The sequence below is a fragment of the Limulus polyphemus genome, unplaced genomic scaffold, assembly GCF_000517525.1.
Source record: "Limulus polyphemus unplaced genomic scaffold, Limulus_polyphemus-2.1.2 Scaffold2611, whole genome shotgun sequence".
Taxonomy (NCBI): Eukaryota; Metazoa; Arthropoda; class Merostomata; order Xiphosura; family Limulidae; genus Limulus; species Limulus polyphemus.
Window position 1 is genome coordinate 105,358 of NW_013668221.1, and position 14,596 is coordinate 119,953.

General features: G+C 32.6%; 1 protein-coding gene across 3 annotated transcripts in view; it reads left to right on the forward strand.

Moving 5' to 3' along the window:
- Positions 1 to 14,596, forward strand: part of LOC106467426 (leucine-rich repeat-containing protein 40-like) — a 69,625-nt gene that overhangs the window by 35,820 nt on the left and 19,209 nt on the right. For 2 of the 3 annotated variants that reach the window (XM_022395608.1, XM_022395610.1), the window contains exons 8-9: positions 4,139 to 4,229; positions 9,126 to 9,271. The exons of the other annotated variant lie outside the window; for it this stretch is intronic. In XM_022395608.1, coding sequence (XP_022251316.1) covers positions 4,139 to 4,229; positions 9,126 to 9,271 — 237 coding nt within the window. The remainder of the gene's footprint in view (positions 1 to 4,138; positions 4,230 to 9,125; positions 9,272 to 14,596) is intronic. 3 annotated transcript variants of the gene reach the window in all.

A 14,596-nucleotide genomic window follows, 5' to 3' on the forward strand; every position in this document is an offset into this window, starting at 1 on the left:
TGTACTATTAAAGTATGGATTATTAGCCATTAGAGCTCCAGAACAGCTTGTCCATTAGTGCACAGTCTAAGTAGTGAGGTTCCTAATCGTAAACTATCAACCACTAGGAAGCAAATGGCTAGCAGCAACCACTGTAGTTGATTATTGTGTACCTTATTCATTTTATCAAATAAATAAAATTGAATAGAGAACAAGAGATAAAATTAAGTGAAATTCTACATTTAAAGGAAGGTAGGCATTAAAAATAGCCTGACCAAACTTTTTATGGCAAATAATTAGTACTAAATTAAGACAAAACCATTTTCAACAACAACAACAAAAATGATGTGACATAATACCATGGTGCAAGTCACATGATAAAGAAATATATAACCAGGATATTGTGTGTGTGTGTGTGTGTTTATATATATATATATACAGAAACAAGAGACAGTTTTGTTACAGCAAATAACTGCATGATAGCCAAATAACGATGCAAAACAAAAGTACTGCAATATATTATCAAATAAGGGGGTAGAACCTCATGATGTAACTTGCATTGTCCTAAATTCAACTATACCCTTATTGTGCAAGGCTAGTTTTTTATTTATCATTATTTGTGGGGTACCATAAACAATTTGAATAAAGGGGAAGGTAGTTTTTTATTATTTTTGTGATATTATTAACTTTTTCTACATGGGATTGGTTGATGTGACCATCCTTATAACCACAAAGTAATGATCAGAGTTTTCACACTATAACTTTTAATATGTTTGTGTATCTTCATAGAATTTGGTAAGCTTTAAATAAACAAGTCTATGGTAAACAAGAAATCATATTTTTTATTATTTGTCTGTGAATATATGGAGTCAGAGTGTTGACAACACCAAGTGAAAAGAGAGTTGCATGCTAAGATTAAAAATACTAATACTTTTCTTCATCTAAAAATTTTCAAATTTCATTTGTAAAACCTCTGAAATCTCCTGAGTAAATATTCAACGTTTTTTCTCAGTTAAACTTTATATTTTATGTTATTTTCACTACCCTAACTTTATAAAGACTCAGTTGATTTGAATGAATTTTGTAACCACCATATTAGGAAACAAATCTAAATTACCTCTTTTTCTTTCTAGAATGACTGTTTTTTTTTTTTTAATTTTGTGTAAAGCTACATGAAGACTGTCTGTGCTAGCTGTCCCTAATTTAGTAGTGAAAGACTAGAGGGAAGGCAGTTTGTCATCACCACCCACTCCCAACTCTTATGGTATTCTTTTACCAATAAATAGTGGGATTGATCTTCACATTATAATGCACCATGGCTGAAAGGGTGAGCATATTTGATGGGACGAGGATTCAAACTCACAACCCGCAGGTTGCAAGTTGAGCACTCTGACTACCTGGCCATGCCAGGCCCTAGAATGACTGAAGGTTGTAAAAGGAAATTACATTTGTTTATCCTAAATAGCCAAAAGCTCATAACAGTATACATCTGTTTCTACTTAATTTTTTGTTTTATTGCCCTCTGAACTGTGTCTAACTAATAATCCTGCTATACAAGTTGTAAATGACTCGGCGAATGCATAGATCAAGTTACTGCATTAAATGATATATTGCAGGAGCTACACACGAGCATACATCATGGAGAATTATTATTAGTATGTTTATTTATCTTACCTAATCTAACCTAAGGAGTTTCTAATTTTCTAATAAGTAAAAATATCCATGAAAAACAAGAAATATAGTACTTACCTTTTACCTCTTGTTTTTTCTGTCAGTTGCTAATAAAATTTAAGTCTACTTTTTTGTACTGATGGTACTAGTATACTTAATAATTTTTATTTACTTATATAATGCACCTAAGAACAAAGAATAATAATACACACAAAGCAAACAATGTTCTATAACTATTAAAATTTAACTGGCTTTCTAACTATGGCATAAGAGCATTATAAAAATTCCCTAAACTTCTCAATCTGAACACTGCAATCTTTCAAACTGAAAACAAAACAGACAGTACTTTCTATACTGAAAACAATGTAAGATAATACCTCATTTGATAGATTAAAACTTTGCCTCTCTATTGGTTATAAATGATATTAAATGTCAGAAATAATTATTAGCAATTTTTTGAAAGAGAGGATATGATAAATCGGTGTGACAAGTGGGTTTGACTTTCTAGTTTATGTTTCCATAAACAAAGAAGATTAAAGACTATAAAATTAGTTTGCCAGAGTAATATCTATATTATAATAAGTAATATACATTAAACTCTGTACTTCAGAGAGGGGTGGTAAATGAATTGGAGACTACGCATGATCAAGGGAACAAATGATTTTTATACAAGGAGAGATTAAGGATTTATTTAAATATTCCATTTTAAAATTAAGAAATTAAAACTTATATAATATTAAAATTTCATTTATTAACTATGTTCTGATGCCAAGTTTATTTGCATACATTAAATTTTGAATGTAGCTCTGTAAAAGCTCACTTTATCCTAGCTGTAGTGTGAGGTGTAAGAGGTAACTACCATGCCTACAACTGGTCGTGGACAAAAAATATGTAGTTAGGTTCAAGATTTTGTGGGTTACATAAATATTATATACTTGTTTTTTTTAGTTTTCACAGGTGCATAGGTGTGATATGGAGTCATTTCATGTTATTTGCCTGCTTTAGTGATATAGGATTTTTTAAATTTTAATTTTACTTCGTCTGTGGTCTTAGCATAAACGTGGTCCAGAATGTTTACGAGATTACCTTATTACACTTGCTTTGTTTCATTTTTATCTAAAGCAGATATTGTCTATTCTGCCCAAGAGGACATTGCAGTAACATAAAGCATCTGACTTGAAAGGATTAGCTCTGTAATATCTTCTTCTGGCTGAATTGATGTTATTTCAATTTAACAACTGAACTAGGTTGGAAGAGAACAAAGTTCATGAGGTGATGCTATCAAATGGACAAAGAAACATGCTTTTGTAGTTCATTTCTACATGGTTTTTATTGTGACTAACTTAGCAGAGATTAATCTTGAGGAACAGAAGTTTATAGCTATTCACTGACCCAGTAGAGGTGCATCTATTTATCTATGCAGGCACACACACACACACACATTGTTTTTTGTTGTGTTTAAATAACGATTGTTTTCAAGGTTCACCAAACATGTCCAATCTGTTTGTTTCTCTTGCAATTTAAAACTCAATTAAGTTATCAAACACGGGTTACTGTTACTTTTTTTTATTTCCTGATCAGGTTTTCTGTTAATAGTGGGTCTAATTATTTGATACTTGATGGGAACTCAATTCAGCTGAAAATGCCATGTGGGCATGTGAGTTATGTACACGTCGAGGTTTAATGTGTGTCCTGTCTTATACATATTTGTTAGTAATTTATTGATGCATAGTGAGAGTTAAATTGGGTCAGAATTGTCTGGAATGGAGTCTTCCACTAGCATTCTTGGTCGTTTAATTGAAATGTCAAAATGCATCACAGAAGTAAGTATTATTTTGATCAACATCCCAATTTAACCATTGTTTATAGTCACAAATATTATGTACATGTTAATACTTTACAGGAATATAATCACAGATATAAGTATTGATACTTTACAGGAGTATAGTCACAGATATATATGAATGAATAAAAACCCTATAACCCAAACACTTTCGAAAGGTGGACCTTTCTTCTTCAGGGGCAAACAGATATACAAGTATTGATACCTTACAGGTGTATAGTCACAGATGTTATGTACATGTTGATACTTTATAGGTGTATAATCAAAACTATTAAGTGCTTGTTGATACTTTACAGGTGTATAGTCAAAACTGTTATGTACTTTTTAATACTTTACAGGAGTATAGCCACAGACATTATTTATATGTTGATATTTTACAGGTGAATAGTCACAGCTATTATGTACATGTTGATACCTTACAGGTGTGTATAGTCAGATATTATGTACATGTTGATACTTTACAGGTGTATAGTCAAAACTGTTATGTATTTGTTAATACTTTACAAGAATATAGTCACATATTATATAAGTATTGATACATTATACACACTGATAGCATTTACATGTTGGATTTATATATGAGAGAATATTTGCTTTATAATACACTGATATAAACATAAATCTTATGTAAAATTTTGTGAGCAGTATCCCTTATTCCATGGGTACCATGTCACATCTGAAATCCCTACTGGTTGAAGGCAACCCAATGAGGAGTATTCGAAGGGATGTTTTACAAGTAAGTACTGTGACTGTAACTTAACATTTTTAAAGCACATTTTTAGTAGAGTTTTGGAATTAAATTTTATATGTACATTAAAAGACACCATGGCTGCTAGTTTACTGTGATTTTTTTAATGTTTTTACAGAGAGATTAGTACCTTTTATTAAAATGATTTTGAAGTCTCACCATATCATTAAAGCCCATGTTTCCACATCTGGTCATGCTGTATCTGATAAACATGCATCTTGACAATAGCTCTGCAGTGTAGTTTGTATTGCAAAAGGCCTTTGTTGTAAGGTTATCATGTCAAAGTATTCCACACCTCCCTGCTTGCCTTTCATAATCAACATAATGTACAAGGACAACAGTTTCTTAGTGTGATCACACAAAAATCCATAAGCATTGCATCTAGTGTCTTGATGGGTATGTCTCTGTATAGAAAAGGATGAATATAAGTTTTGTTCTCTGCTTGAGATATGTGATGGTTGAATTGAAGAATTGACTGTATGCTTTATCTTGGTAAACATATACCCTTTTGGTTTCCTTTCCAGAAAGATATTGTTCCTGATTTTGTTACATTCTGCTACCTGTGGGACTCGTAGATAGCTTTTTCTACTGAATTATGTGTCTGTGGATTCTCACCTGTTACAAGATGCTTACCTGAGCTGTGATATGACTTGTTGCATTTTCCTTTCTGGGTGGTTCTGGTTTCCCAAGTTGATCCATATGCTTTTGTTTTCCAATTCCATTAAGTACAAGGGACATCCCTATCATGGAAATTCTAAATCCTCAGTCTGAACACATTTTTATGGGCTGTCCATACGTTTTTCAAAAATGATCAGTTTGCAGTGGCACCACATTACCTACAAAATGCCAAACAATCTCAAAATGTTATTTTTATACATGCAATTCCACTGCAACTTTATATTGGCTGACATACACATTTATAATCCTTTTAATACAATGCACTCAACCCTGTATATAGATGAAAAAAAAAGACATGTCTGTAAATAACTTTCTGTTTTTTTAGGTTTAAATTTACCATGAAAAGAGACTAAGAATGGTAGTTGACTTTCTGGTTCATGCTATGAGAGTGTGGTTGTGCCTATTTAAGTAAAATTTATATCTTTATTTTTAATTTACAAATAACTTTGTCAGATATAAAAGACTGTTTAGTGTAGGTAGTATTATTAATTAATTAATTTTGTGTTTGCAATGCATTGATGTCAAGGCTATTGAATGTTGTGTTTGCAATCCACTGATGTTGAGGCTATGGAGATTCCTAGAAGCCATAAGTGATAGACATAAATAGCTGTGACCAGATGAGTGGAAACAGAGTAAAAGTAAAGTCACATGAAAGAGAAGTTTGGTCAGAGAAAAGTTAGAAAACGTAAAGTTAACCATTGTGGGAGTGAATGGCCTAATGGTTGATATGTTAGAGTGAGATTAACAGTTTGAAGGAGATAAGGAGAAAACTTGTCTTGTCAAAGGATATTCTAAATTTACTGATGTTAGCAAATGGATTAACAGTACCAGTAATGCTTGGAGCGCGTAACAAACATCAAGAGATGGTACCAAATCACAACATGTCAGTAAGTGAAAGATATGTTGAGGACAAGAAAGTGAAGGTTTTACGAAACATTGGGTGCAGTAATGCAGCAGTGAGAACCAGTCTAGTATCTGATGACCAGATGACGGACAAAGTACATGTATGTTTACTAATTGATGGGACAATGAGGAAGTTTTCCATAGCAAAAATAAAGGTGGATACTCCATATTATGTAGGAGACCTTGAGACCATGTGCATCAAGGAACCAATACACGACGTGGTGATAGGAAACATACCAGGTAGTAGAAATTTGAAGGAACTGGACAGAAAAAAAATTGATGAAACATCTGCATTCACCATCAGAACTCAAGAAAAGAAGAGCAAACAAGACATCAAGCCCCTGCAAGTGTCAAACGGTGACAACCAAATGTAGGTTTGCAGTAACTGAAGGAAGCACAGAAGAAAACCCTTTACTGCAGAAACTTTGGGACAAGGTCCGGGAGAAAGTTGAGCACAAGACAAAGGGAAAAGATACTTGTAGAATAGAGGACCAGAAGTGAGTGCTATACCAGATCTATCAAGGTAGTTATACTGGGAAGTTTAACAGGTCCAACAAACTCCAGCACAGAATTTCCAATGTAGCACTTGGATGTTCTGATGATAAGACCTGCTGCCCTCACTTGCCAGAACAGCTCTCTAAGTCTCTTCAGATGGTCTTCCCATCTTGCAGTGTTTGTTAGAATGTCATCCACATAGTGCTCGATGTTGGTGGTGTTGTCCAACATCCTCCTCATCATGCGGTTGAATGTTGCTGCGAAGTTGACTAACCCAAACATCATCTGCTTAAATTGGTAACATCCATCTAGTGTCACAAATGCTGTCTTCTCCATCGGGATCTCTCTATAACATTTACTGAGGTCGATCTTTGAAAAGAACCTGATCCCATCTAGTTTTACCATGATACCTATAGGTTCAGAGTTGAACTTCATCACAAGATTCAGCTTCCGGAAGTCTATGTAGAAGCAGTTTGATCCATCCCTCTTCTTCACGATTACAACTGGAGAACAGCAGGTTGAATTTGAAGGCTCGATGATCCCGGCTTGCCTCAACTTCCTGCTTTATCAGGTCTCTCATTGCATAAGGCATCTGATAGGGCTTCACTATGACTGGATCCATGGTTGTGGTCTCGATCTTGTGTTGCACAAGGTCTGTCTTTCCTGTTCTGTCCATGAAGATATCTGCGTACTGTCACAGTTGGTCTCATAGCTCTTTTTTTTCTGTTTGCCAGTCAGTTCTTCTCTGATGTTGACATCTCTGTATGTCTTATTTCCACCCAGTGGTCTTAGGCCTAATAGGTCCTCATCTTCTAAGACAAAGTCACTGTCTTCTGGTAATGGATCTATGGTGCCCACACCTGCAACATTCATCTGTGTTTCAATAGCTGCACCCGTTAGGTCTTATTCTCTCCCAAAATACTTCTTCAACAGATTGGTATTGTAGATCTTGGTCTTCCCACTCACATTCACCTTGTAGTCCATTCTGTTGAGTTCTTCTTCCTGTACTACAATAGGTCCTCTACATTGCAGGGTGAGTTTGTTGTGATCTGTGAGCAGCAGAACTAAGACCTTCTGTCTGACCTGGAAATGTTGATCCTTGGCCTTCTTGTTATAGAGATGCTTCTGACTGCCCTGAGCTGTATAGCTCTGTCAAGCTAGTTGACAGGTCTCCTCCATTCAGTTTCTGAGGTCTAACACGTACTGGAATGTGTTCCTTACTTCTTCTCCCATCCATAGCTCTTTCAATATTTGCCTCAGACCTCGTACTGTTCTTCCATACAGTTACTCGAAAGGTGAAAATCCTATACTTGCTAATGGGACTTCTCAATAGGCAAATAATACTGACTGCAAGTAACTGTCCCAATAATCTGGTCTCTCTTAGCACAAGGTGGTGAACTGACAGATAGTCATGGAAAAGGAGAAGGTAATCCATATACAAGGGGAACCAGCTCTGATGACCAAGCAGCAAGTCAGATCCTTCCTGGGGTTAGTGGGATACTATGGGAAATTCATCCCAAATTATGCTGAAGTTACTGCACCATTCCTGACCAAGAAAAGCTTTCCCAACAAGGTGAAGTGGGAACAACCACACCAGGTGGCATTCCAGAAATTAAAGAACATGTTGGGAAGTTTGCCAATTCTTAGAATGCCAGACTTCAACAAACCATTCATTGTTCAGGCTGATGCTTCAGACATCGGAATTGTGGCAGTACTCTTATAGGAACATGAAGATGGACTGTTTCCGGTAATGTATATAAGTTAAAAGTTGATAAGTAGTGAGAAGAACTACTCAGTGATTTAACAAGAGTGTTTGGCCATCATATTTGCCATTTAGACATTCCAGAACTATCTATAGGGGAAGGAGTTCATCATTCAGACAGACCATCAACCACTTGCATACATTCAGAGGTTTGAGGATCACGAGGTAGGAATTGTACCTTCAGAACTACAGGTTCTGCATTGAAGCTATCAAAGGGACTGCAACTGTTGGTGAAGACTGTATGAGTAGACTTTGTGTATGAATAAGGAACAGTCCTTGTATATAGTAAAAAAGTATTGTAAATATTTGTCTTGAAGAGGGGTTTACGTCATGATATAAAATACTGTTTAGTGTAGGTAGTATTATTAAATTATTATATAGATAGGAATATCACTTCCTAGTCTAGTTATTGTACTAAATATGGTTATGTAACCATATCTTTCCATGTTTGAGTTACATATAGCTATGACTGTCACTTCCTAGTCTAGTTATTGTACTAAATGTGGTTACGTAACCGTATCTTTTAATGCTTGTGTTACATATAGCTATGACTGTCACTTCCTAGTCTAGTTATTGTACTAAATGTGGTTACGTAACCGTATCTTTTAATGCTTGTGTTACATATAGCTATGACTGTCACTTCATAGTCTCGTTCTTGTACTAAATGTGGTTATGTAACTGTTTTGTTTTCATGTTAGCTTTGCATATGGGTACTGTTATGAATGCTAAGAGTGTTATTTACAATCTTATTGCCAAATTTTGAAGAAAATATAGAAAGCTATATTGCTATCAGTCTAGTCTTTTACTTTTTTAATTACTATGAATGCCTCTGAGATATTCTTCAAAGAAAAATTACTGAAGTACTAATGTATTCATTTGTTTTTGTTTTTATTTTAGATGCACAAATCCTTAAAATTACAGTATTAACATTTGAGGATAAAGTTATAATATATAAGTTTTATCTTGAATTTGTGTAATTTCAATTATGCAATGTGAAGCCTAAGATGGCACAATTTCAACCTGATTTCATACTATATGATTTATAGCAAGGAACTGTTCACTTATTGAGATGGCTGAGGAGCAGAATGGAAGATAACTTATCTACCGGAAACAGTGATAGACTTTCTAGTGCTCATCAGGAAATTGGAATAGATAAGCATGCTCTTCATGTTATGCACACTCTTGATCTCAGGTAGAGCATCATAACTAAACTTTTTATTCAAAGTACCAGTCTTATACATCTTTAGATAGACACTGTAACATCAACACAAAACCTCAGTTCCATAACAGAATCCTACTATCAGTTAAAAACATTTACCCTACACAACTTTAGTTTTATAACACAATCTTAATCTCTTTAATATATTTAACATATACAGCTTTAGTTTCATAACAGGCTTTTCATCTCAGTTAACACTCCTGCTATGGGTAGGTTGAAGTACTCATGCTCTTTTACAGTTACATTCAAAATTTAATTAAAGTACTTTATAATCAATTAATATGAATAAACTTGGCATTGAAACATAGTTAATAAGTCAAATTTTTAATATTATATAAGTTTTAATTTTATAAAGAAGTATTTAAATAAATCCACTATCTCCCCTAGTATGAAAATTGTGATATTTATTCTGTAGGTCCTGCCTCTCCTCTAATTTGTTTACCACCCCTCTCTGAAGTACTAATTTCATGTAAATTACTTATTGTAATATAGGTATTATCAAGGCAAAGTCCAACATTTATAGCCTTCAATCTTCTGTATTTATAGATTCTTAAGCTAGAAAATCAGTCCCACTTGCCACTCCCACCTGTGACATCCTCTCTTTCATAAATTATCAATAATTCTCTCTGATGCTTTATATCATTTATAACCAATAGAAAGACATGGTTTTATTCTAACAAATGACATATAATGCTATGTTGTTCTCAGTACAGATAACTGAAAGTTTCATCTTCAGTTTGAAAGTTGATTTTGCAATGTTGAGATTGAATAGTTAAGGGAATTATTTTAAGCTACTCTTGTCTTTGTTAGAAAGCCAGTTAAATTGTAATAGTTATAGGATATTGTGTGCTTTGTGTGTGATATTATCCTGTGTTGCTAGGTGCATTATTTAAATAAATAAAAATTATCAGCAAAAACAAGAAGTCAAAGATAAGTACTATATATTTTTTTTTTTCATGTATATTCTTTATTTATTGTTATACAAGTACCTAAAATGTAAAAATTAGAAACTTAAGTTAGATAAGAATAGATTAAGTACGAGAAGGAAAAATGATAAAAATTATTCGTAAAGTTGCTTGCAAGTAGTTTGTGTAGTACTTCATTCAATATGGTGATGTGAGATATGCAATTTTGGCTGGATTATTAGTTAGATAATTCCAACGGCAATAAAACTAATTTGAAGCAGATGTAGACTGTTACAAGCTTTAAGCTATACAGGATAAACATTTGTAGTTTTCAGTTATAGTTTGTAGTCTTTTTTTCTGGAAAGAAAAAAGGGCTAATTTAGATTTATTTAGTATTTTTTATGGTGGTTACAAGGTCAGTCAAGTTGACTGTATTCTTATAGAGTTAGGGTAGAAAAAATAAAAGATAAAATATTTAAAATTTTACTGAAAACAAACGTTTGATATTTATTTAGGAGGTTTTAGAGGCTACACAAATGAAATTTGAAAACTTTCAGATAAAGAAAAGGTATTTTTGATATTAAGATGAAAATCATTTTGCCTTTGGAGCAGTCGACACTCTGACTCCATATATTCAGGGACAAATGTTTAGTAGAAGTACAAAAGACTTAATGTTTACTGAAAGTTTGACAAATTTCACAAAGATGTACATACCATATATGATGGTTATTTTGTGGTTAAAAAAAGTCAGTCACATCAACTGACCTTCTATGAAAAGAGGTAAAAACATTTGACCTTCACAGCTTTAGTTCCATAACAGGCATGACATGGTCTAGTGGTTGGGGTGCTCGACTTGCAATTTGCGGGCTCAAATTCCCATCACAAAACGTATTCACCATTTCACCCATGGGAGTATTATAAAGTGACTCTCAATCCTTCTATTCATTGGTAAAAGAGTAACCCAATGGTTGGCAGTGGGTGGTGTTGAGTAGCTGCTTTCCCTCTAGTCTATCACTGCTAAATTATGGATGGCCAGCACAGATATTCCTCGAGTAGCTTTGCGCAAAATTCAAAACAACCAAGCAAATAGTTCCATAACAAGCTCTTAATCTACATCAGAAACATTTAATCTATAACTTTAATTTCATAATACATGCTTCAACCTAGATCTTTACAGGTTTTCTTTTGAGAAACACAATTTTATCTATACAGTTTTAGATTCAGGATGTACCATTGATCTCATGGATAACATTGTAACTTTAATTATAGGGTTGTAATAATTGCTATTGCTAAGTGGGCTGTCTAGCTATCATACTATTCATCTCTTGAATGGGTAATTGTAGAAAAAATGCTTCTTTTCAAAAGTAAATTACAGGAAAATAAACAAAACAGGACTTCCTCTCTTGACTGATTGAAAGAAATATTTTGAAGACAGGAGCATGAATGCAAAAAAATGCATGAAGAAAAGAATGTCTTTAAGTACATATTTGTTTTTGCTCTGTTTATATACATTTTTTTTTCATGTAGATGTTATATACATTTATGATTTTATCGTACAATGTAAAATAAATTGAATTAAATTATATATTTCCCCTTTGCCTATTCTTATAGAAATGACAAATGTAGAAAAGTGTTTACTTCCATAATGATCTTTCTTTGCACTCAGTAAAATAATAAGGAATGTTGGTATTCTGTAGAAAAAAATCCCAGTGGCTACTTTGCAAAGCTGATGCTCTAATGTATTGGATGCACCTATTGCATTGAAAACCAAAGATTTTTGCCAGCATTCCCAACAGTGCATTGTATTCACCCTCTTTTGCTTAAAAACAAATTTTCTTTAATGAAATAATACATGGAATGACGAAAGATGATTTAAATGGCCCACTAGACAATCATGCATATACACTCTGATCCAAAAGATTGGGTTGACTGTACATTTTATATTTATTCATCACTATGTTTAGGAAAATTACCATTGAATTATTTCAACAGAAATCTGCTACTTATATATAAAGTTATAATTTGTTTTAAGGTGTGTTTTCAGACAACAGGTGAATGTTTCTGTCTTAAAGTTATAAAAGAATCACAAAATGGAACAAACTATCAGAATAACTTGGAATTAGAGAAACTAGTTATGGCATATTTGTGTGTCCTCTTCAGTCTCACATTGTTTTCTTAAACTACAGCTGTGAAATTTAAAGTGTTGTACCTAGTCACTGGTATGTACTAAAATCAACCCTAAGTTTGCATGTCCCAACTTTGTACAGAGTGCCATTCAATATGATATTATGCATTTAATGTCAAAGTTATCAACTGTTAATATTATCTTATACTGCTGATTTTGTAATAGCTCAAGTTAGAATAGTGAAAATACCAGATACAATTTACACGATTACTGAGAAAAACTGTAGATATGGATTTAAGAGGTTCTATAGGTTATGCAAGTGCAATTTATAGATGGTATGATGAGCAAAATATTTTCATTCTTCACGTGAATATTACTCTACATACTGACTTATCAAAATCTGCATCAGACTGACTTTGGCATTACACAGATATATCCTTAGTACAAACATTTTATTAACACATCTTTTGCATACAACATACTCGTATTGTTTACTAGTTTAATAGTGTGAAATAAAAAAGCACCATTTTTACTGGGCCTTTAAATCTTCTACAAATGAAGCAGCATGAAATTATTATTTTATAAAAAAAAACAACTGTAATCCAATTGTTATTAGTTCATATCCTGCTTTATGCAGGGACACAGGACTCTCTAATTCTTAGGTGCATTTCGTCTTCAGGTTTCCCAACTATAGAAAATTTATCTTCAACTGTAACTGTTAATTTTCTATGTAGCAAAATATATCCATTTGTTTTGGTTCAATAATTTTAGTGGATAGCCATCTAGTGGTGCATCCCACACATTTTGTTAGGATGCAAGAATGTGAAATCCTCTGAAGAGAAAAGAACATCACTGCTTGAAAATACAAATCTAAGTCCAAAAAAAACAACAATTAGCTAACTTTTTCTCAACTAACAAAGGATGTTGTTCTCTTGTCCTACTGGTGACAGTAGACCTCAAAACATTGGAGGAGGCAGCACTGTTTAGAAATTCAAGTGATTGAACTAATTTAAAACATAATTCACTTAATTTCAAAATCTTCATTAGTCCTCATTACTTCATTGTGAAAACTGGTATAATCTGATCAATCAGTGCTTCTGCTCAATTAATTTTAAAACCAGAAGACTCTGAATAATCAGTACTTTTATCAAGTTAATTTTAAAACCAGAAGACTCTGAATAATCAGTACTTTTATCAAGTTAATTTTAAAACTACTATAGTCTGAGTAATCAGTATTTTATCAAGTTAATTTTAAAACCAGTATAGTCTGATTAATCAGTATTTTATTAAGATAATCTTAAAACCAGTATAGCCTTGATTAATCAACACATTTATTAAGATAATCTTAAAACCAGTATAGCCTTGATTAATCAACACATTCATCAAGTTAATTTTAAAACTTCTATAGTCTGAGTAATCACTGTTTTATCAAGTTAATCTTAAAACCAGTATAGTTTGATTACTCAACACATTTATCAAGTTAATTTTAAAACCAGTATAGCCTTGATTAATCAGTATTTTATCAAGATAATCTTAAAACCAGTATAGCCTTGATTAATCAACACATTTATCAAGTTAATTTTAAAACCAGTATAGTCTGATTATTCAGTATTTTTATTAAGTTAATTGTAAAACCAGTATAGTTTGATTAATCAGCACTATTAAATTTATTTAAATACCATTACTAGCACAAAACATTTGCAGTGAAATTAGTATCTTTATTGCAGCAGTACTTCTTTAAATACAGGATTTCTAGTGACTCTTTCACCAAAGACTTTAATAGAATCAATTTCAAAATAATTCTAATTGAGGATGCTGAAATCTACAAGTCTACTTGTCTTATGCTGAACATTTGTTAAGCCTTTATTAAGTATAACTCATAGTTGATAAATAGATAACACTAACTTTTAATTTAATTTAATTAGGGCTAAACTTTACTGTATATGAAACTATTAATATATAAACTTATAATGTTATTCTATGCCCTAATGTTATACTTTTTTTTACAGAAACTAAGTATTATTATAATAAATAGTCTGATTAATCAACACTTATTAAATTCATTTTAAAACTAATAGGCATAAAACTATTAAAAGCACAATTATTTGAAAACCAAATTGATCATTGTAAAGATTTATAGGCTTGAATCATATTCTGTTGTTGTTTACTGATGTACTAAAAACATATTGAATTGTATTTAACATTAATTTGTACATCAAAGTATATAAAAGTAGTTTGCTTGAATCATATACTGTTGTTAACATAATT